This window comes from Thamnophis elegans, chromosome 1 (assembly GCF_009769535.1).
Source record: "Thamnophis elegans isolate rThaEle1 chromosome 1, rThaEle1.pri, whole genome shotgun sequence".
Taxonomy (NCBI): Eukaryota; Metazoa; Chordata; class Lepidosauria; order Squamata; family Colubridae; genus Thamnophis; species Thamnophis elegans.
This window is the reverse complement of record NC_045541.1, coordinates 82,985,699-83,009,588: the sequence shown is the minus strand read 5'-3', so window position 1 is coordinate 83,009,588 and position 23,890 is coordinate 82,985,699. Positions and strand designations below refer to the sequence as shown.

General features: G+C 38.4%; 1 protein-coding gene across 3 annotated transcripts; it reads left to right on the top strand.

The window, feature by feature from the left end:
* Positions 1–1,048: 1,048 nt before the first annotated feature.
* On the top strand, positions 1,049–20,957 carry LOC116514658. 3 transcript variants are annotated; one of them, XM_032226297.1, is made up of 11 exons: positions 1,049–1,651; positions 2,899–3,246; positions 5,851–6,177; positions 7,432–7,533; positions 8,409–8,813; positions 9,555–9,863; positions 10,880–11,194; positions 12,770–13,081; positions 13,854–14,150; positions 15,707–16,166; positions 20,179–20,957. In XM_032226297.1, exons 1-10 carry the CDS (start codon positions 1,324–1,326, stop codon positions 15,751–15,753), a joined length of 2,790 nt encoding a protein of 929 aa, XP_032082188.1. In that variant the 5' UTR covers positions 1,049–1,323; the 3' UTR covers positions 15,754–16,166; positions 20,179–20,957. The 3 variants fall into 3 exon arrangements, with proteins under 3 accessions (XP_032082188.1, XP_032082177.1, XP_032082169.1); XM_032226286.1 differs by having other exon boundaries at positions 1,050–1,651; positions 2,896–3,246; positions 20,505–20,957; XM_032226278.1 differs by having other exon boundaries at positions 1,050–1,651; positions 2,896–3,246.
* The last annotated feature ends 2,933 nt before the right edge of the window (positions 20,958–23,890 follow it).

Sequence of the window (23,890 nt, the reverse complement as noted above, 5' to 3'; positions counted from 1 at the left end):
AATAGATTATATAAATTTCTACAACTGAATTCCTTTTGTTTTTAGGATCTTTTAACTTGTTAGGATTAAAACTTCCCCCATTTTTAGTGCCCCTTCTCTGAACAAAAAGGCTTTCTGACCATGGGGATGCTGCAAATGCAATAAGTGTGAAAAACAGGCATGTCACTATTTTTAGTGGTGTTGTTATTTCAAACAGTCACTAAATGAACTGTTGCAGGTTGAGGACAATCTGTAATTGAACCTGGCCATTACAATCAGAAATCATGAGGGCCATTAAGTGAAGCATCCATGTGACCTCCTCACTTAACACACCCCATCCCTGTCCTCCTCAATGTGGTCATTAAGTAGAGCCCCATGGAAGGCCCTGGGAGACCTAATGCAGGTTCTGCCCTGGGCTTCCCCAAACTTTGAGCATCTGTGCTTTGCTTTCAACTCCTGGCGTCCTTCAAGGCCTCGGTCCTGCTTCCCGCCAGAACCCACAATTCTAACAGATTGATCCACAAGATGGCAATTACTATTGTACTTCTGATGTTGAATGCCGCTGCTGATTAGAGTGTCTAAACTGATTAAATTCAGGCACTTTAGCAGGAATTATGGAGGGTAGATTTTGAGCTTTGAAGGTTATTCAAGAATGTAAAGGTAACAGCCTCTGCCTTTTTAAAAAAAAAAATCTATTCTGACCCAATAAAACATAGAATAAAAGAGTTGATGGGACCCTGGAGGTCCTCTAGTCCAGTGGTTCTCAGCCTTCCCAATGCCGCAACCCTTTAATACAGTTCCTCATGTTGTGGTGACCCCCAACCATAGAGGACCCGTGTCTTGGTACCTCAGACCATCGAAAAAATGTGTTTTCTGATGGTCTTAGGCAACTCCTGTGAAAGGGTTGTTTGACACCCAAAGGGGTTGCGACCCACAGGTTGAGAACTGCGGCTCTAGTCCAATCCACTGCTCCAGCAGGAGATACCATTTTGGGCAAATGGTTGTTCAATCTCTTCTTAAACATCTCCTGGAATGGAGCACCCACAACTTCTGGAGACTGGAGGTTCCACTGATTACTTGTTTTCACTGACAGGAAATTTCAGCGCATTAAATGTTTTGAAATCTAATTAAATGCAAATTACTTTTTTAAAAATTCAGGAGGAGTCTCTGTTAGCAGTCTTCCACTTAAAGGAGAACTAAAAGACTTCCAGAATCTGGGTGTGTACTATTGGTTCTCTCTTACTAAGCAGGTGCCTGAGCATGCGACCTCTTAAACGGCGTCAGTAACTATTTTCTTTCCCAGTTTTTCAGCAACAGAAAATCAGTGGAAGATCAGAAGTGAAAATGAAAGTTTCCAGGACAAAGATCATCGTCCTGCCACGTAGGTTAAAAAGAGAGAGAGAGAGAGAGAGAGTTGGTCGTTCAGGCAAGAGATCTAAAGAGGTGTGTAGGGTCGATTCCGCCTATTCTTTAAAGCGCGATTATCTGAAAACTCTGGTCCAGATTGAGAAATCAAAAGGAAAGGGGGCAATGGCGACTAACTTTGGTCTCCGACTGAGAAAACTGCCTGGATGTCTCCACATAAATTTCCAGGAATCAAACTCCGTTCGAAGGCGACTTTACTTTTTCTTTAGCCTCTGGGCGTGTCTCAGCTTTGTTCTTGGGTCGGCAGGTAAGGAAACAAAAATGAAGACCCGCGCCTGCTATACATTACATTCTCTCTCTCTCTCTCTCTCTCATATTTATATACTGTACATATATACGCCTGCTATACATTCAAGGTGGCCGGGACGCAGGTGGTAGGGCGAGGATGGCGGAAGTGCTTTGCTAGGTTCTTGCTGCTGTTTTGAGTGGCGGCGAGGCGAGGGCCCCTCAAGGGCAAATGCAATAGAAGTTGTCGAGTGTGAGAAATGTTCAGACTTGGAGGGGGTCTGGGGACTCCTTTGAGGAGGAACGGGACCGACCGCGCAAGGCAGGTGGACACAACGTTAAGTCGGAGATCGGTCTCTGGAGGGGACAGCCACCCGCCCTCGCTCCTCCGACGAGCGCCCTCTAGAGCGCAAACGCGTTTTGCAAAATGTCCAGAGCAAAAGTAAAGTCCATAACTCGTTCCGCACAGGAACGAACCGTCTTACTCGTTAAACTCCGCGCTCTGGATCTGTGTATGAATTTGAAAAGACCTCAACTCGCCAATGCTATTATTGTTGAGCTGTTATTTATATTAACTCCTTGTTTAAACTGTCAATAAGCTGGTCTACCCTGAACTGTAAGCCGTGATTTACAACCTCAGTGGTTATGCGCATCTAAATCTAAATCTAATCTGACCAAAACACATTCGTTCATCATAGTGAAATTAATTTACAGGTGTACCTTTTACAAGGGGGAAGGATTAGTCAAATGAGTATTATAAGATTTACAGGCTGCAAATGAAATGTTACAAACTGCTGGTTATTGGTTTAAATTTATAAGTTGCTCCAACTTGGCCTCTGACTCTGAACACAGGGGCTGTGTTCAGACATTGTATTAAGCCTGAACTGGGTGCTCCAGATTGGAGTTTCTGTGTCTATTGCATGATGGCAATTGACATCTTATTGAAATATTCTAGCTGGATCACAACTGAACTGTAATTAGCTAAGAAAAAAACTATCCATTCTAGTAATTTGCTTGTAATTATGCAGTCACAATTGTGTCATCTGGATTGTGTAACTCTTGCCAAGTTCTGGTTTACTCCAAAAGTAGTCAATGTTCCACTTAGTCTTTATGATCTCTAATTGCTTTGTCTCTTGCCATTCCACCACTGCTATTTTGCAATACTCTTTATGAAATGTGAGAACTGGGAGGGAAGGGAAGAAGGGAAGAAGAAGGTACAATTAATCATAATAATCTGCAATCCATTTTTTTTTCATTTTTTTGAAGAAGCCTTGAAAGTAAGCATGCCAGCTCAGAAGACAGCAATCTTGGGTACAAATGTGACACTTCAGTGTAAAATCTCTGACTACCCTCCCCCAGAACTGGATATCAAAAAAACAATGTTCATCTGGTATTTGGAGACATCTGAAGGGAATAAAGTAGAAAAACTTTATTCAGTTGTTGCTGGAAAACATTCTTCAAATAGAAATGGTTCAAGACTGGATACAATTCAATTAAAAAATGGAGATGCTTCCCTTTTTCTTCCACAAATACAGTTTAATGAAGAGGGCAAATATGTATGTGTCGTGATTACTACCACTGTTAGAGCTGAAGGAGCCACCATTTTAGATCTAGTTGGTAAGTGACGTTTGAGGTATACCTTTCCAGAAAGCAAACTTATTCTTTTGGAATTCTTAAACTGCATTAAGATGAATACCAGTTTATAAGATTGTATTCCAAATCTCTTCCTCTTATGAAGAAGGCCCCCTCCAACTAGATCCTTGTAAGAAAGGGGAACCCTGAAAACAGGGAGGTAGAAAACAAAAGAAAGTCCCTCCCCATTTCTTCATTTTATATTGTCTCAAGAATCCCTGTGATGTAATGGTTAAAGCACCAGGCTAGAAACTGGGAGACTGTGACTTCTAGTCCTGCTTTAGGCACAAAGCCAGATGGACCAGTCACTCTCAGCCCTAGGAAGGAAGCAATGGGAAACCACTTCTGAAAGCTTGCCAAAAAACGGGATTTCCCCCCGGCAATTGAGAAGAGTCAACATTGTCCATTCTGGTTCACGTTTCTCATTTTATTTAACGACAATATAAAGATTTCTTGATAACTCTTGTTATTAGGGCAACTAATTAGTTGCAGTCAGACAATGCCTATGTTGAATTAAACAAATATATTTTCTATGTCATACCTCCATGATATTGCCTTTAGCCAAAGAATGAGACACATGTAGGTAGTTCTTAGCCTTACAGGTGTTTAAAAAGATTTTTTCTTTAAGCTGAAAGGTGCAAGGGATGTACAAGTTATGATGAGCCTTTGTTACCTGCTATCTTGTTGGCAAGGTTGGGTGATCAGCGAGAACCGAAGGTTTTTATTAGCTGTTTTAAGGTAATCTAGGCATATTTTCTTCCATCTTCATTGGACCCTGGTTGGTCTTGTCTGTTCCTGTTCTGCTATTATCTACCTAAAGAGTTAGGTATAATGACACATGAAAAACAACACAACAATTAAAAATAGTTGGTGGGTTTGAATGGTGGAACAATGAAATGGCAAAACAGGCTGGAGTAACATAACACTAGGGACCTACTTCTGAACAAAAGCTGGAGGAATCTGGAAAGTAACATGTTAAAGAAAGAGAAAGAGATTCTACTTATAAATGTTGCTCGTGATTCTGCTTCATTGTGACTTTGCCATTTTTTTTACATTTTAAAATTAAATTTGGATAGGAAGGGGCCCTGAGGTGCTGTATTTTCATGTGTGGTTGTTTGTCAGTTGTATAAATCAGGGGTCCAAGTAACACCCCCAACAAAAGAAGTCTCCGAGGCTTGAGGTTCCTCAAAGTTCCATTTTGTTGGAGATGTCATATTGGCACAATTGGAAAAACCCAAATCTGAGAGATCCGTTTATCCCCACCCAAAAGAAAGTCAAAGATACATCCCCAGCATCCACAGGTCCAATCAATTCACCATCCCAACTGGAGACAACCCCCAGTCACTTCCAACCAGATGCAGGTCGAATGCCCAAAGAAAGAAATGTTATGGTTAATCCTCCGCCACTCCATGCAATTCCCCCTCCGGTTTTCCCAGGCCCTGAATCTCCGAAAAGATGGCTCCCAGGGCTGACATAGACTAGATTTAGAAATGAACACTTTGAGGCCCAAAGCTACTTTTATTAACAAGATTTGCAGATTATGAATTTCTTCTATTCCTCCAATTTCATTTTTCATATGAATTAGGCTAGAGGAGGCTGTTCAAAGCCTTTTCACAAACCACTTTCTTGCTCTGGGCTGAAGTCTCATTTATCTGATTATTGTTCTTCTCTCTGTCCTTCAATACTATACTATACTCATTACGATGTTTTTCCTGCTAGCTGCTACTTTTTGGAACGATCCTATGGAACGATCTACCCCCAGAGATCCGGACCCTCCCCACTCTCTCGGCCTTCCAAAAGTTGACTAAGACCTGGCTATTCCGGCAGGCCTGGGGCTGTTGACCCTTGATTGAGTTCCAGCCCCACTAAAGTTGAGTGCATGTTGGGTTCTTTTAACTTGCTTTGTTTCCTTATTTTAAATTTTATAGTATTTTTTAAAAACTGTTTTTATGTAAGCCGCCCGGAGTCCTTCGGGATTGGACAGCATACAAATTCATTAAATCTTGAATCTTTTAAAAAAATCACCGTTTCTGTTAGCACTCTCTTCTCAGAATACCTATATATCCTTGTGCTGCTCTCCTTGGGGATAGTAAAACTGTGCAAAGTACAGAAAATAACTTGCAAAAAATTCCTGTAAATGAATGAAAAGAAAAAAGTAATATGGCTAAAACTAATTTATACCTATGCCATTCATTATGTCTCTCCATATTGTTCTATCATTTCAAAATAATCTTGTTTCTACCACATGCCTACACTGATTAATTTTGATTCATTCACTGATTTTGCCTTTCCTTCCTTCCTTCCTTCCTTCCTTCCTTCCTTCCTTCCTTCCTTCCTTCCTTCCTTCCTTCTTTCCTTCCTTCCTCCCTCCCTCCCTCTTTCTTTCTTTCATTCTTTCTTTCTTTCTTTTCTTTTCTTTCTTCTTCATAGTCTTTGGAAAATCTATAGTGTTTTTTTCTTTTTCCTTTAGGTGTTATTTCAATTGAATGTTAAATACAAATGCTGTTTGGGAGGCTGAAAGGCAAAATAAAATACAACATATGTAGATAAATCAATAACCAATTCCATTTTTATTCAAATGCAATATAGTTGAACCAACTGTCCAACTGTCTCCCAAGGAACTTGAAATTGAAAACGGAAATGTAAAGACACTGACATGTAGAGTGAATAAATTCTATCCTGATTCCATTGTCATTCTTTGGCAAAAGCATTCTAAGCACACGTCGGATAAAGATATACTTGCAGAGGACATTTGCATGGGAAGATCTGAGAGAAATGGTGATGGCACTTACAACACCACCAGTATACTGAGAGTTCAACCATCTTCACAAGACCAAGGAAACGTCTATAGTTGTATTGTGCAGCATAAGTCATTTTCCAGATTTCCAGTCTACAATGTAACTTTAACAGTAACAGGTACTCACTATGAAAAATTTAATAGCTCTCTTGCTTAGCAACAGACATTTTGGACTCTCAATTGTGGTTATAGGTTGAGGGTTATCTCTACTTAAAGTATTATATTAAATAAATGCTGCTGATTTCTCATCAGGGTTGATTTCTGTGGTGCACAACTTTTATCTATAATTTTACAGTCTGAGGTAGAATCATATGTCCTACCACACAATTATGAAAATATCTTCAATGCTTTATCTAAAAGTGTTTATGAAAAAGTGAGATAACAAATAGAAGAGAAATAGAAAGATAAAGTCGAATGCATTGGGACTACAAGGCTCAGAATTCCAAGCTGGTATGGCAATTTTTCTAAAGAATGTTTCTGGAAAACATTCCACCAAATAAAACTTAAGGCAAAAAGCACCAATAAAATGGCAGAGCAAGGAAATGTTTATTATTTAGTACCTTATTGGGGGCAACCCTCTCCCCCAATATATTGTATGCACTGATACTTCTCATAACTTAGTGCAGGGGTGTCAAACTTGATTTCATTGAGGGCCACATCAGGGTTGTGTTTAAATCAAGGGGCTCAACATCACTCATATCAGGGGCATCAGTGGTGGTCTGAGCACTCTGCCAGTGAAAATGGAGCTCGGGGCCCCAGCCTGTGGGGGTCTGTTAAGTTCGATAACAATTGAAGAGGCGTGAGGCAGCTGAGGTAAGAGAACAGCTATTTCATTCAGTAGAACAGCAACAATAACTATGTACTGCGATTTAGCACGTCGCCCTACTTGACAGCTATTTATACTAGAGCTGTCAAGCAGGGCGACCAATAGGAATGCTTATGCAGCCCACGCTCAGCCAACCGCGTCTCAGCCAATCAGGCGCGGCTGGGCTGTTCCCGACTGTCAATTGTAAGTTGAGGACTTGCGGCGGTCACAAGTCGAGGACTTAGCAGAGTCATCCGTTTTTGCTGGAAGAGGCATTTTGGGCTGGTCCTTCATTGTTTCCAGAAGGCCCCCCGGGCCAGATCTAAGCACCCCACAGGTTGGATCCAGCCCTCGGGCCCTGAGTTTGACACCCCTGATTTAATGTTTTGCTTATGACAGAATACCCTGTATCAGCATTGTTTGTTTCTTATTATGAAGCGGTATATAAGTCTACTGCTATATTATGAAATTACATGTAAAATGCTTACTTATCAAAAGCACCAAGAGCAATAAATGTTTTGAGTATATCAGAAATAACATAAGTTATTTTTTTTTTGTCTTTCTACAGAACCTTATTCGACTACCCCATTAACAATTGGGCTGGTTTTCTTTTTTCTGTTTTCTTTTCTTCTAGTTGGATTGCTGCTGTACATTCTCTTTTTAAAGAAATGTAAGTCATTCTAAATATGTCTTATCAATACCATCAGTTGTCTATAAAATTGCAGCTGAAGTTTATATGTGTGAAAGTTAATTTTAAAATATCATTACTGGAAAACTCTCAGAGGACAGCCACGTAGAAGCAAAGACCAACCAGGGAAAATGGAAAATGGATTAAATATAAGCAATTATGTTGCACCTATCAAATTACAGGCAATCCTTATTTAGTGATCACAATTGGGTCTGGTAACTCAGCCATTAAGTGAAGCACTCGCTAAGTAAAATAGCATTTATGATCTTCCTTCATCCTTCCTTTTGCTTTATAGACCTGTGAAGGTCATATATGCAAAAACTGGTTACAACATTATTTTCTTCTTAGCATTGTAACTGTAAATGATCACTAAACAGAGCAATCACTAAATAAGGATTTCCTATATAATCTTTTTAGACATAGTTTTCCAGAACAGTATTAAACTGAAGAAACTAAAGAAACTAAACTAAAAGAAATCCAATTATCAACTGGAACAAAACTCTAGTACCTGTGCAGAACATGAGTACAACGTTTTTTTAGCAGATATAGTAAACTTCCTGGTATGGCCATTCATGTGAACTCACCTCCTCTCTGCTCCCTCCATCCCATGTTAAAGAGAGTGATGCATGGAATTCTTGGTGAAAGTGAAAATAAAGCCAGAGAACCCAACAATCAGATATTTAAATTTCTCTTCCCATAAATGTCTATCAGTCTTTTATCTCCTTCCTGAGCCAGAACAGGCATATAACTGTTTTTAAGAATAGAATCCTTTGTACAATGTTGAAAGAATAATCCTAAAATATTGTTGTAACATTTCAAGCAACAGAATTTCCATTTCCCCTTATTTTTCTTAATAGATGCACCATCTGTGGAAATGGTTGGAAGTGAGGAACTGAAGCATTTGGAAGAAACACAGTTGCAATGCTTGATTTCACACTTTCGACCCAAGCCTTTGCAGGTAGACCTCTTCTTAGTGACTGAACCTCAGAAAACAAAACAGAAAATAGCCTCTTGGCCTCCGACATCAGTTGAAGAACCTACAGAAGATGCTGAAAATTCTCCTCTCCTTGGGAACTTGGAGGACATGTTTAAAGCTTATCCAGTGTTGAAATCAAAACCAAAAAACTATTATGACTTCCAGTGGAAAATCTGCCTGAATCCAGACGTACAGAAGCTGGAAAAATTTCAACTTTTATTAGAAATTAAACATGAGGGCTTTCAGCATGGATTGTGTACTAAAACGAAATCATTTAAAGTCGTAGGTAAGTGGGGATTATGGCAGGGTACTTAATGATGTTGAAATTTTAAAGTTATTTTATGGTTTATAAGAGAACTGTTAAGTTTCAAAATATATGAAAATAGAGGAGGCTTAGCTAATTTTGGTCCAGCCATGGTCCCAGCAAATATCTTAGACTACAATCCATATTTGTGAAACATCTGCCAAGACTAAAAATAGTTAACTCTTTGGCAAAACAGGGTAAAAGGCAGACAAAAGTAAAGAGAGAGAAACTCAAATGACACACATACAAAACTTACATTATCTATCTACCCATATTAGAAGAATAGAACTTTCTAGTGGAAACAACACTGTGGTTATTTAGCATGGATAGTCCCAAAGGAGGAGGTTTAACCCTTTTAAGTATATAATGGCAGCCAAGCACAAATGATAACTAGGACACTAATTTATCCTTCTATTTGGCACCATAAAGAAACAATTTGTTGGTCAGCGATGATGCAATCAAACAAGACAGTTTTGATATTTCAACTGACAGTGTTTTTTCTACAGTCAGAGGTCCTTAGCAAATGAGTTTGGCTTGGTCCTCCCTTGCTATGTATAGATAAATAGCTATGGATACATGGGTAAGGAAAAATGGTAAGAGACGTCATTAAAGCTTTGGGAGATTCATGCATTGGCTTTGAAGGCTCTTCACTATTATCTGGGCATATCTCTGCACATCACATTTTTGCTGCTTGAATTGAAATCTTTTTGGTTTTCTTCCTAGCCTCACCAGTGCTTCATGAAATTCATTGTTCCACAAATACGCCAAGATCAAATGAACCGCTCACTCTTAGTTGCAAAATTCATTCTTATTATCCGGAAACCCTTGAAGTCTGTTGGACTAATGATGATGGAATTGTAGACAGTTCCTTTTCAACTCCACCCACAAAAGGTACTGATGGGCTTTACTTTTGCATCAGCAAGATCCACTATTGCCCCCAAGTGGAAGATTCTGGAAAGAGGTTTGTCTGCAGAGCTAAGCTTCAAGGACCACAAGAATATAAAGAATCTGTATGGCAGATGAACCCTGTGGGTAAGTGGAGCAGAAAAAGTACAATTTTTTATTATCCTATATTGTACATTGCATGTTTTACTCTTAAGGGCTAAGTTGCAGAGTAGTTCCAATAAAGTGCAGCTCCTTTTTGCAAAAAATAAAATAAAATCCTGTTCCTCTGATGTAATCCCACTCTTTTAACAACTGATACTTCTAAAGTTTTACTGCTATTGTATTAATAGTCATGATTCTGTACTTTTTCTCTTGATGTTCCCTTTTTTAATTCTTCTCTTTCCATATTGCCACAAGATTTGAATTCAATTAAATTTTATTTTCTCAGAATAATATTCCATACATCTCAGAATAAAACTCCTCTTACTATATGTGTATAATAAATACAACTATTGATATTTAGGAGATGACAAAATCCCTCCCTCCCTCCTATACAATTGGGCAGATGTTAAATTTCTGAGAGCCATAAAGACCCATAAGTGGAATCCTGAACCATCACAAGGACCAACCTGGTAATAGAAGGGGAAGACATATATGCTGTCAGGCCAGGGTTTGACTTTGGTATCTGAAATCAACTAAGTTCTTTCATGCAATATTCTTCTGAAGCAGAAAGGGATAGTGCTGAGTAGGCTACTCTTTGATGGCTTATGATGTGGTTTTATGTAACACTTGCCACTGCCAAATAGCTGGAAGTTGGATGTGCAAAATGGGGAAATATATGCTTCAGTTGCATCTATGTGCGAATTAAAGGATCTCTTTTTTTAATGTATAAATGGAATATTACATGAGCAACTGAAAATCTATTTCCACACCAATTTAGAAATCTTTATTGGTATTACGTTATCATTGAGGCCATTTTCTACTTCATTTTTCACCAGATTTGTAATTTATATACCTTTGGCATTTTATTGTGTTTGGATGATGACTTTGGCACTTAGTTTTTGTAACCTAAATAGTCATGTGGGAAGAGAAGTTTGTGGTTTGACTTCACAACTTTGTACTGAATACTAACTCTGTTATTTGCTGTTGTGTTTTATTTACAGTTGTGGCCCCCAAAGTTGACAAAATTGAATGTAAGCCCCCTGTTCCTGAGTGTGGGAAACCCGTCACATTGAGTTGCTTACTGACAGAATACCATCCACCTGAGTGTGACATTTATTGGAGAAAGGGCTTTGAAGAGCTCTTAGGTGCTGAAGTTAAAACAGGGGAGCCACAGTTGGACAGAATGTCAAAGCTGTACTCCAGGACAAGTGAAATAACCTTCACACCCAGCGCAGAAGACAATGAAATGGAATTCTTTGTTGAAATAAATCATTGCAAGGAAATTGTACGGAAGGGATATAAAGTCATGCTGAAAGGTGATTGTTATCATTGCTATAAAATAATCTATGTCCCTTGGAGTGTCTATGGAGGTTCTCAGTCATCCAGGCCATGGTTGTCCCAAAGGTGCTTTTTTCAAGAGGCAAGTGGACTTTCTGGTTTTTCTTTGAAGACATTTAAGTTCTCATCCAAGAATCTTTTTCAGCTCTGACTGGATACTGGGAAATGGAAGGATTTATACTCCTTGCAGACAGCTGGTCATTTGCATTCTTTTAGGGGATTGTTAAGGTCACCTGGACTCTTTCATCAGAGTCACCTGAGTGGTGCAAATGGGTGTGGAGCCTTCTTGGAACTGTGGAAAGGCCTCTGTTGTAGAGAGGAGATAGATGATGCCGTATCTCTCCTCCTCTGTTGAGAGAGGGCTGTTCAATTTTGACATAGATGGCCTCTTTGACCCCTCTTTCAAACCGGCGATCCTCTCTGTCCAAAATATGGACTTTGTTGTCTTCAAAAGAGTGGCCTGTGTCTTTTAAATGCAGATGGACTGCTGAATCTAGTCCTGATGTGTTTGTTCTCCTATGTTGTGCCATGCATTTATGAAGTGTTTGTTTTGTTTCCCAATGTAAAACAACAACCACTTGTACAACAAACAACCACTTCATAAATGCATGGACAGAGGGGATCACTGGTTTGAAAGAGGGGTTAAAGCCTTCAAAGAAAAGCCAGAAAGTCCAGTTGCCTCTTGAAAAAAGCACTTTGGGACAACCATGACCTGGATGACTGAGAATCTCCATAGATAGTTGTTAAGGTAGTAACCTGGTTATCTGGATTCCCCATTAACTTTACTTGTCAGAAAGTCACAAAAGGTGATCACATCACCCTGGGATTCTGCAATTGTAATAAATAGGAATCAGTTGTCAAGGTAGATAGATAGCAATAGCACTTGGACTTTTATACCTCTTCATAGTGCTTTATGGCCCTCTCTAAACGGTTTACAGAGTCAGCATATAGCCACCAACAATCTGGCTCCTCATTTTACCGATCTCGGAAGGATGGAAGACTGAGTCAACCTTGAGCTTGGTGAGATTTCAACTGCCAAACTATTGGCAGTCAGCAGAAGTAGCCTGCAGTACTGCAGTCTAACCACTGCACCACCATAGCCATAGATAGAGGATAGATGATGATAGATAGATAAATAGATAGATCAATAAAGTTTATAGTATTGTTACACACATTTTACTTCTAAGTTCATACCAGTATACAATAGCATGCCATCTACTAATGGGTGGAAACAAACCAAATAGTGAGAAGCACTGATACTACACTGCATGACTAACGTGTGCACAAGAAGCAGAGAAACAGAAATAATTGCTATTTGTTTAAATCAATTGAGGGCTGATTTCATGTGTGACCACTGCTCTATGTGAAATAGTGCTGTTAATCTATTGCAACAGCACAAGTTTTCGTTGAACAATGATTCCCTCTTTCTTGTGGTAACAATATAATCTTAAAAATTATACTTAACTCATCTGATGCTCTGTATATTAGGGTATTGTTCGCATTTAACAGTGATTCCTTGTCTAATGTTGATTTCTGTCTTGTCATTTTTATAGATTTTCCCAAACTTTCAAATATTGTTATTGAACCAAGTGATGCAGATTATGGACAAAGTGTAAATTTAACTTGTGATGTCACAGATTTCAAGCCTAAAAAAATTGGCACACAGTGGCTCCTGGGCGATAATTCACTAAAGAAAGGTGTGGTCACAGAGGATATAGACATGGACCCTAGTGGTTGTTGCAAATTAACTTCTGTGCTTGAACTAAGAGCTTCCGCTTCAGTTTGTAATAAGACTGTTTGTTTCAAGGTGAACCACGCAAGATTGACAAAGCCTATTACAAGAGAAGTGTATTTAAAACTTCCAGGTATGTACCCATTTTTATTTATTTAGTTGTCTTTGGATGTTAATTGGTGAAGTTGGGTTCTGTTTATTCTTTTTAGGGTTTATTAAAAGTAATAGAATTTAACAGGTGAGGAATATATCACATCCCCATTTCCTATATTATATCTGCAATGTTACTTCAAAGAAAATCTCTCTGTCTATAGCACTGTGGTCTGTCTTATTGTGTTCTTTGTACTATGTATACCAGGAATTAAGCCACAGCCCAGATGTAACATATCTGGGAGCAGAGGTGCTCATAATCATCTCAGTTTCTTCTTTGACCATTCATTGGGTTTTGTTGCAAATGGTGCAGAAAGTGTCTTCACCTTGTAGTTGGTAAAAATTGTCCAGTTGGTCTTCTGCAGTGGTGTCATGCAGTAGTTCCATTATGCAAGACTTCAGAGGATCAAAACTTACAGTGTTTTCTTGTATTAAACATTATTTTTGCATTATTCATAATAAATCAAGTGTCAAGAGTTTCAAATAGCATCTAAAAGTAAATGAGTCCAAGGCAAAGTATTGTTCAAAGTTCCAATTGATTAAGAGAGCTGAATTTTGTTATGGCTACATATCATCTCACTCCTTACAATCCCCCATCCATTTTCCCACAATAGAAAATGCATAGTAGAATAATAGAAGGTGTGGTAGGCCAAAGATCCAAAAGAAAAGATGACTGCAGTCCTGACATTAAGGTCTGGAAACATATTATTTACATAGTTATTTCTATTCCATTCCCCCCCCCCCTTCTCATTTAGTCAAACGGCCTGTTTTGACTGAAATAAAGGCGAGCCGAGATCATCAGAATATCCGCCTGGAAATTTCTATATCACAGTTTGCACCTCGTGATATACAAGTCAGATGGTACCAAGACTTGAGACAAATATCTGAAAATTTCAATCCCAGGAATATTGAGATTGGAGAAGATCACTTATGTTATTTTGTTAGTAAAATATACTTAAATCCAAAAGAACTGCGCTTTGGGAAGACAATACGATGCGAAGTTAAACATTCAACATCTACTGAGGAAAAAAGCTTAACCCTGAACACAACAGGTAAGTTGGATACATATATAAATACTCTATTGATTGAAAGAGTATCCAGACCAGTGACTATTTTCCAACAACTGAATATGCAATTATCTCCCAATTGTTATAATGGATCCCAAATTCTTTCCATTGTTATCTAATAATAACAATGGAAAGAGGAAAACTGTAGTGTAAGCAGTGTTAGCTATATAAAGAAAAGAGCTTTGTAGTGGCCTCTGAGTCACTCCATCATAGACATTATTGAGGGAAAGCAAGTCTTTTGCTGTATCTGCTTTTACAGGCTGTCGATATCTGTGACCCACATCAGTGTTAAATTTGTTTGGTCTCAGCATTCCTTCCTGCCTTTAAAAATCATGGAAAACCTTAAAAGTGCTTTTGTTTATGTGGGTTATATTTATCAATATTTATCCTATTGAAAATTAAAATCGATACCTTTGCTACCACTAATGCTCCTCACAGGTGTTTGAAGGGATTTTTATATTGTTTTATTTTTCAACATAGACTGGCAAATAATTCTGAATTGGTGGATCTCTAAGAGCTCTTTCGGAGATCTCTAGATCTCCATGATCCACCTTTTGATGCTTTTAATAGCTAAACAGCCCACAATCAGCATGTAACTATTAGTGATGGTCCTTTATTCTAGATCAGGAGGCTATGTATTCAGATCACCTCTTGAGAGGCATTCAGCCTGCTCCCACATTGCTCTAGTTTATTATGACTTAACTATCCATGTCTGTCTGCACAGAGAAAGGAAGGAAGTATATAACTATAATGGATCAAAAATTGTACAAGACTGCACCATGTTATCTTTTGAAAGAAGGCATAAAAGTTCCCCAAACTATGTCAGTTCGATTCTGAACTTGCTGATGTGGTAGATACCATCTATATTAAAAGGCAGAAACTCTTTAAAAATATATCAAAATGTAAAAAGTGAGCCATAAATAGGGCTGACTTATTTCAACGAGTAAACTCCCCCCCCCCTACAATTCCTGTGTGAATAGCCACGTTATTCTGTTTGTATGAGACATACTGAAGGTGCCATTTTAAAGCTAATAAACTGATAGATTGAGGATAATGAAAAATTGTTTGATGATCTATTCTGGTGAAGTTGGCAATGATGCTCTAACCGATCCATCTGATGAAAACGTCACATTAACATGACATAAGTCATGACCCTTTTATATGTTCATTATGACACTATGCACATGTTGAAAAGGAGGAGATTTTGTGTCACAATACTGCTATTTTAACAAAAATATTCACTGGGTTTTATTATCATCCATGACTTTGTTTCTTAAGACATATAGAAAGGGAAGCTTAAGTACACCAATCTTTTCCTTTTGCAATTAAATGTTGAATGTATCTAACAGCAATAGTTTATTTGAATTTATTTCTTATAATATTACTTCCATGGTTCTTAGTCTTACAACAGCATGGAATGCTCTTTTTGAAAGACAATTGGAGCAATTGACTGACTTACTATACTTAGATTATTGTGATATGACTTGAAATATGTTCCAAAGCTTAAATGACTTGATTGTTCTTTCCCTTCCAATTCCAAGATTTCTCTGATCTTGAGGAAACGCAACATCATCACCATGAGTCATAACCATTATGAACTCTTTCAAAATAAGCTCTCTGCAGATGCAATAACAGTTGGAAAATAATTATGTTTTGCTACTTTTCTCGCGACAAAGTAATACTTCAAAAAATTCCTATCTTGGCTCAACCACACAGCTGATATCAAAGGTCTCTGAAATCAACTCTAGCCATTCCACTCACTGCTTTTGCTCAGGGATGGCAGATGTGAGTATATTGAAAGCCCAGGTGGCACCTTTCCAGAAAAGGAAGAACCTACAAACATCTACAAGACCAAAGTGAAGACTATTCTAGCCATCCTTTGGATAAAATTGTTTGAATTGCTGTTTGAATTCAGTCTGAGTTAGACTTCAGCTGCGCAAAATTCTTGGACTGGGATTAATGTAGTTAAGTGAGAAGAGTTTGAACCCGTTAAATGCAGTGGTAAGTTTCCATTTTTCTTACTACCGGTTTGCTCATGCCCGCTCCTCCAGATGGGTGGGTGGAGCTTCCTGCTGCTGCCACTACTGGTTCACCTGATTCGCAGAAACCCACCTCTGGTTAAATCTAAGGAAGTGGATAAGGTCTTCAGAGCTGTGGGTGTAGCCAACTGTATATTAGATCCATGTTTACCTGGTTGGATAATGTCTTCCAGGTGGGGATATATAACCGATCCAAGCAACAATAAATGCTTTTATTATTTTAAAAAATAATAGAATTTTTAAAGAGGTGGCGTTCCATCCCCTGCTTAGGAAAACTGCTGGATGCAGCAGTATTGGACAATCATAGTTTACGTTCCTTTTACTCTTAATCCCAGTTTGATGGGGTGTGGATTGGGCAGCATAACATGACGTTTGTATTGTAGTAAAACTAGAGATGTTTTATTAAAATAGTTCCTTTTAAGATTATTATTTTTAATTGGCTATTATGCTTTTTTGTATATATGTACATTTTTTAAACGATTTGAAAAAGTATAAATACATTTTGTTTATAGAATGCTATTTAAAAAATTCAGAAAAAGTAGAAAAAATTATACATTAAATTAAATTTAATTATATATTTACATTAAATTTATACATTTATAAAAAATTGCTACTTTTGTCCTCCATTATTATTTTAATGGGCAGTTTTATACTTGTTTTAACTACAGTTTATTTAATTACAATTGTAAACTCTTGTAAAGTAGTGCAAGATTTTAAACAGGAGATAGCAGTCAAACAGATAAAAATAGTTCAGTCTTTATTATTATTTCTTTGGCAAATCTAAGATGACCCTCTCAGGATAAAATTGAATTTATTATAAAAGTTAAAGAAAAGGTTTCAAAATTCATCTTACAGACAAATGATTAGTGGTTAGACTTCTCTGCTTTATTTATCTACACATCAACTCCTGGATATACTAATTTGATTTCATAATATATAACTTATCAAGGGACATATTATTATTGTTAGTGTATTATTTAATAATAAAGGATATTATTATTATTATACAATTGTATCACAGCGGCCAGTTGTTTCGCCGGATTTGGCATTGGTTACTAGTCGGGCCCCACCCAGGGGCCTAGGACGTCGTAACGTATTTTCGTAATATGCGTGCAGATTCAAGCAGTGCGGCTTTTTGCATTTGACTGATGGTGATTTTGTCAATTTTTAACTGTTTTAAATGTAATTCCAGTGCTTTTGGAATAGCACCCAGTGTGCCAATTACCACTGGAATTACCACTGCTGGTTTGTGCCATAGTCGTTGAATTTCGATTTTTAAGTCCTGGTATCTTGCGATTTTTTTCATGTTCCTTCTCGGCAACCCTGCTATCACCTGGTATTGCGATGTCTATGATTGTGACCTTATTTTTCTCAACCAGTGTGATGTCTGGTGTATTATGCGCCAGTATTTTGTCGGTTTGTATACGGAAATCCCACAAGATCTTGACCATCTGATTTTCGGTGACTTTTTCAGGCTGATGTTCCCACCAGTTTGTTGCTGTTTTAATATTATAATTTTTGCACAAATTCCAATGGATCATTTGCGCTACTGAATTGTGCTGCAATTTATAATCAGTCTGCGCAATTTTTTTACAGCAGCTGAGTATGTGATCAACAGTTTCATCAGCTTCTTTGCAAAGTCTGCATTTGGCATCATCAGAGGATTTTTCAATTTTGGCCTTAATGGCATTTGTGCGGATAGCTTGTTCTTGCGCAGCCAGGATTAGTGACTCTGTTTCTTTCTTTAATGTACCTGTTGTTAACCATAACCAAGTTTGTTCACTGTCCACTTTATCTTTTATTTTTTCCAGAAATTGGCCATGCAGTGCTTTGTTCTGCCAACTCTCCATTCTTGATTTTATCACATCTTTTCTGTATTCTTGTTTCGTCTGTTGGGCCTTCAGTAGATTTTTGTTCTTTACTTCGATTAATAGATGTTCTTGACTTTCTTTTAAATAATCAGCCAGTGCATGTTTTTCTTCTTCAACTGCTTGCTTCACTTGTAATAATCCTCTGCCACCTGATTTTCGGGGCAGATATAGTCTATCAGTATCACCACGTGGATGTAACCTGTAGTGCATTGTCATTAATTTCCTGGTTTTTCGGTCCAAAAGGTCCAAATCAGCTTGTGTCCAGTTAACTATACCAGCTGTGTATCTTATAACTGGTATTGCCCAGGTATTTATGGCCTTGATTGTATTTCCACCATTCAATTTAGATTTCAAAATTTTCCTAACTCTGTTGGTGTACTCTCGCCTGACAATAGTTTTTACTTCTCCATGCTTGATGTTATCCAAATTATTATTATTATTATTATTATTATTATTATTATTATTATTATTATTGTTATACAATTGTATCACAGCGGCCAGTTGTTTCACCGGATTTGGCATTGGTTACTAGTCGGGCCCCCCCCAGAGGCCTAGGACGTCGTAACGTATTTTCGTAATATGCGTGCAGATCCAAGCAGTGCGGCTTTTTGCATTTGACTGATGGTGATTTTGTCAATTTTTAACTGTTTTAAATGTAATTCCAGTGCTTTTGGAATAGCACCCAGTGTGCCAATTACCACTGGAATTACCACTGCCAATTACCACTGGAATTACCACTGCTAATCAGTCTGTGCGATTTTTTTACAGCAGCTGAGTATGTGATCAACAGTTTCATCAGCTTCTTTGCAAAGTCTGCATTTGGCATCATCAGAGGATTTTTCGATTTTGGCCTTAATGGCATTTGTGCAGATAGCTTGTTCTTGCGCAGCCAAGATTGGTGATTATTATTATATACTAATTATACAATTATCTACTACTACTACTACTACTACTACTACTACTACTACTACTACTACTTATTATTATTATTATTATTATTATTATTATTATTATTATTATTGTTAGTAGTATATAACTTAATAAATGATCAAAAGAGAATTGTATTTTAAAAGGGTTAAACCACAGTAATAGCTCCCCACTGTTTTTATCAGAAGTTATGTGTTACATAACCGCTTCTTGCCTAATCAAAAATAGTATTTAGCATCATTTGCTGCACAATAACTGAAATGTTTAAACACACTTCAAATTTGCAGAGTTGTCTTTTCATTAATCAAAATGCAAGGGCTGTTTCAGAACTGGGACGTATTTAATCATAGATTTAATTTAAAGAAACCGGTGTTAGTTCAGTCGCTCTTCAGGATGTCCCTGTGTTCTGCCGAACCTCAAGTCATCTTCCCTCCCTCCAAGTATGGGATCACAAGAAACCACAAGCAACACATGGCAAAGAAAATCAAATTGTTCAAATGTGGTAAAGATGAAGAAATCTGAGCAGTACAACTTCTCGTTTAAGTTGAAGTCACCAAGACAAAGCCAAGAAAATCCCCTTATAGCTTAATGTCCCATGTGAACCCAGATACTGGTTGCTAACTGAAGTTTTATAGTATAGTGCCTTCTGTGAATCTATTCTAGCTATTGTGGCTTGTTCAAGCAACCATGGTTAAAAGAACCCACCGGTTAGAGCAATGCGTGAATTCAATACCACAAAAAAAACTGGTTCTTTTGACATTCTTTTTTCTAGAGATGTTTTCCTGAATTATAAGCTTCAACCAGTTTAGGACAGCTTGTTTGTTTGCTTGCTTACTCGTTTATTTTTAAGAACTAGAAGGCTATCCAACTTAAAACAACGTGACTCTGAGCTGCATTCCTCTAAAAACATCACTAATTTAAATTGATTTCCCCCCCTTTTAATAACATAGAATTTATCCTTGAGAATAGATTTTGGTCAGGCATAATGGGAGTTGCAGTTGAAGAGGTCAAGAAGATGCCAAGCTACACAAGGTTGCAGTAATGGGATAGGTGGACTGTGCTGAGTTTCATGTTCTGAGTAGGGGTGAAGCCATCAGGGAGTGGAGTCTGAATAGGTCAGGCCACCCATTCTCTTTCTTACCTTCTTTGTTTCTCTGATTGCTTCTTTCTTTCAAGGCTGAAGGAAAGCAGTTGAGCTTTTCCAGCAGATCAGGGTGAGCTGCAGGTGACGTGAAGCATTGCTGCTCTGAAATATTTCATACTGAGAAAAAGAATTCACAATGGAAGGTGACAGATTGGGAATCCAATTATATAAAATATCCATGTGGTGATTTCTGAGGAGCAATTAATTTGGCTTTGTTATCAATAATTAATCTGTTTAATGTTGAATGAAGGATTTTAGTCAATTTTAAATTTAAAAGTTTAATGAAGGAGGTGGGAGTTTCGGATTATTTTCCTCAACCTCCTTATTCATTCGCATGTGCTTGTTTATTCCACCTTAGTCGTGTTGTGAGTCGGAAGTCCATCAAGAGACAGCTGCTGGAATGCCTCCTGTGTGATGAGGGCTCCTCTGAGAGAGGCCATGTCTTTAGGACATACCAAAGTGTTTACTCACTCCACTGCCTTGAGCAACCCTGCTCCTATTACACCAACTCTGGATTCTTTGCATTTGGAACCTGTGAAACGACAAGGGACTGTCTAGCCTGGGGGCTTCTAACATATGCTACCTTTAACAGAAGCAAGAATATAAGCAAGAAAACTTAACTTGGATGAGGCAAATAAACTGGGCGTCTCACTTCCTCTTATTTGTGTTAACGTTTCAGTCAATTCCTCCTCCCTGGACTAAACTGTCAGCTCTTTGTCATGTGGTTGTTATTGTGTCACATAATTTGATGCAGAAGGCTGTTGAATCATGTGATATTCTCAATGTTCTACCTAATAAAAGAGGCACCATATTTGGTTCTTATTATTCACATCTCCCTACAACTTCTTCAGGAGTTGTCCAATGATCACCTTGGCCATGGTGAGAGACCACTGCAGTGGTGGAATTCAAAATTGTTTACTATTGTTTCTGTGGGCATGGCTTGATGGGCATGGCAGGGGAAGGATACTGCAAAATCCCCATTCCCTCCCATTCAGCTGGGACTTGGGAGGCAGAGAATAGATGGGGCCAGGGCCAGTCAGAGGTGATATTTACCAGTTTTCCAAACTACTCAGAATTTCCACTATTGGCGCTCCAGAACTGGTCAGAACCTGCTGAATACCACCTCTGGAACACCTCCTTCATGAAGATTTCCCCCAACCATGTATTAGAAGACAAGAATGCCCACTGCAATTCTCTGCCTCTTACTTCAGCCAGAAACTCACACAATCACCTACAAGTGAGAACAACAGAGATGCTATTGTACGAGATCCCTCCCCCACTTTTTATTCAATTCCAAGTGTACAAGTTGTTATCATACAACCTGTCAAGGCTCCCTATTCTGGGGCATCAGCTGTGCTGGTCTTCCAAATATGGGATGGTTTCTGGATCCCTGCATGGCAAGCCAGGTACTTACATGTTTCAGGCTCAGCCTTATTCAGTCCAGGAGGAGGTTTCAACCATGCATCCTTCTCCATTCTGAAGTTTTGCGGATATGCTGAACTACTATCCCAACACTTCAGTGTGCTCAGACTGGTGTGGAATGATGGGAGATGTAATCCAATAGGCCTGAAGGATTCCAGGTTGGAGGAGGCTGATTTCAACATTAATGGGCATACTGTGCCAGGTGTAATGATCTTTCTCCAGGCAAAAACTGAATCAGTGGATGGTGCTGTCACTAAGAAAGAAGTCTTGTCTGGATATAGTCCCCTACACGCCTGATAGATTAGTACTGTCCAAGTGGATATGCCGGATCATCTCCTTGGCACTGTCTTAGGTGTTAGATTTCTTTTTTTAAAATGCTGCTATAACCTTTTGCAAGACAGACTTGGAATGAGGTCTGAATGCATCCCCCAGTATCCTTATGTGGGATACTCATCCTACATAAGGGATTCAAGGGAATGGATGAGTGCAGCATGATTACCTCCTAAGGATTTGTTTTTATTTTTAGGATCCAAACCCTCATTTTGTTCTGACCAGTTGAAAATTATTTTTAAAAACTGTACATTTGCTTATATTGTTTTTCCTTACTGTCTTTTCAAAGAATCATAAAATGTAGAAGTTGAAAAATGCAGATCATCTTAAATGCAGAAATGCATTTAATAGCATCCCAAAACTTTGAACATTCAGTCTCCAATTAAGCAGAGTCTATCTGCCTCATTGCTAAATATCTTTTGCATGGTTAAATATTATTATTCCCCACTCCTGATATTCAAGGGAAATCTGTGTGTATCTCTGTATTGGCTTCTATGATTGCCTTCACAAATCACTGCAATTTTCTTGGCAAGATTTAACAAGTGGCTTGTCATTGCGTCACTCCTAGGGTTGAGAGGGTGTGTCTGGTTTAAAATCACCCAGCTGATTCTGTGCCTAGAGCAGGACTAGAACTCTCACTGGAGTTCTATAGATCTCTAAAGATGTGGTGGGGAGGAGTTTTCAAGTCCCTAACCTGGGTCCACCTAGAACAGGCCCAAAGTGAGATAGACAACAAATAAATGTAACACATAAATAAATAAAATACACTAAACGAAAAAGTGAGAATCCCATTTCTGGAAAAATCAATTCTAAATTCTAGTGCAGGGGTGTCAAACTGAAGGCTCAGGCTGGATCTGGTCTGCGGGATGTTTAGATCTTTCCCACAGGACAGGCCTGAAAACAGTGAACGGTCAGCCTGCAGTGCATCTGCCAATGAAAACGGAGTTTGGGAGGACTATGGGCAACCCTCTCGAGCTCCATTTTTGCTAGCAGAGGGTTGCAGGAGGCCATCGTAGCCGAAACAGAGTTCAGGAGCCCATTTTCATTAGCAGAACACTCAGACCACCACAGGCACCCTGATACGAGTGACATTGAGCTGGCCACGCCCACCCCAGCCCCCCGAGGTCAAACCCAACCCTAATGCGGCCCTCAATGAAATCGACTCGACTCCCCCTGTTTTATTGATATGTGTGGACTATTTAGGATACCAAACTATTGTACTGAAAAACATTACCTTTTTTTTTTTTAAAAAAAAGACTTTTTCTTTGAAATTGAAATGAATACAATTTCATTTTATCCAAAATTCAACAAATAGCTCATATTTATGTTTTTGTTGTCATTTTTATTTCCTACCCAATACCTTGAAGGCCTTATGTTAATGGGACCTATTGAAATGTATTTGAATCTTAGCCATATTTTAATGTCCTTGGCCAGCCAAGATTATGATTTATAGCCTGTGTGTTGATTTAACAAGTCATTATGGCAAAAACAGTTCCTCCATTACCTCTGAGAGCTATTGTTTAGGAGGGAGCAATATTTTACCGCATTCATCTCACTTTTCCACATAGCAGGTGATTCCTGAAATTAGGAAATTCCCAACTCTGGGAATTAATAGGAGTTGGCTTGAAGCCTGGAGGAGCTTTGAATCTCTCACATCTCTCAGCTGAGGAAAAATTATGTAGTTCTTTGCTAGGTACATGCTCCAAAATACTCTACAGGGCGGGGCATAACCTTTTCCTAGGGGGTCACAGCAACACTTGTAATAACAACACAAATAATTCATACACCATTCGAAAGCCCATCAAAAACTGAGTTTATTGACACGATTTAATAGTCAGTATGACCACCATTAGCCCTTCGAACAGCATTCAAACGAGGTGGATAAGAACACAACAAATCTTCAAACAGTTCCGTTCGATTTTCCAGATTTTTCAACACAGTTTCCAAATTTATTCTCAAAGTTTCAACCGAAACAAATTTAACATTTAATAG

Coding starts and splice junctions, on each gene's coding strand:
- LOC116514658 (XM_032226286.1), top strand. CDS start 1,324: ATGAAAGTTTCCAGGACAAAGATCATCGTCCTGCCACGTAGGTTAAAA. Junction 7,534..8,408: donor CATTCTCTTTTTAAAGAAAT/GTAAGTCATTCT, acceptor TTTTCTTAATAG/ATGCACCATCTGTGGAAATG. Junction 8,814..9,554: donor GAAATCATTTAAAGTCGTAG/GTAAGTGGGGAT, acceptor TTTTCTTCCTAG/CCTCACCAGTGCTTCATGAA.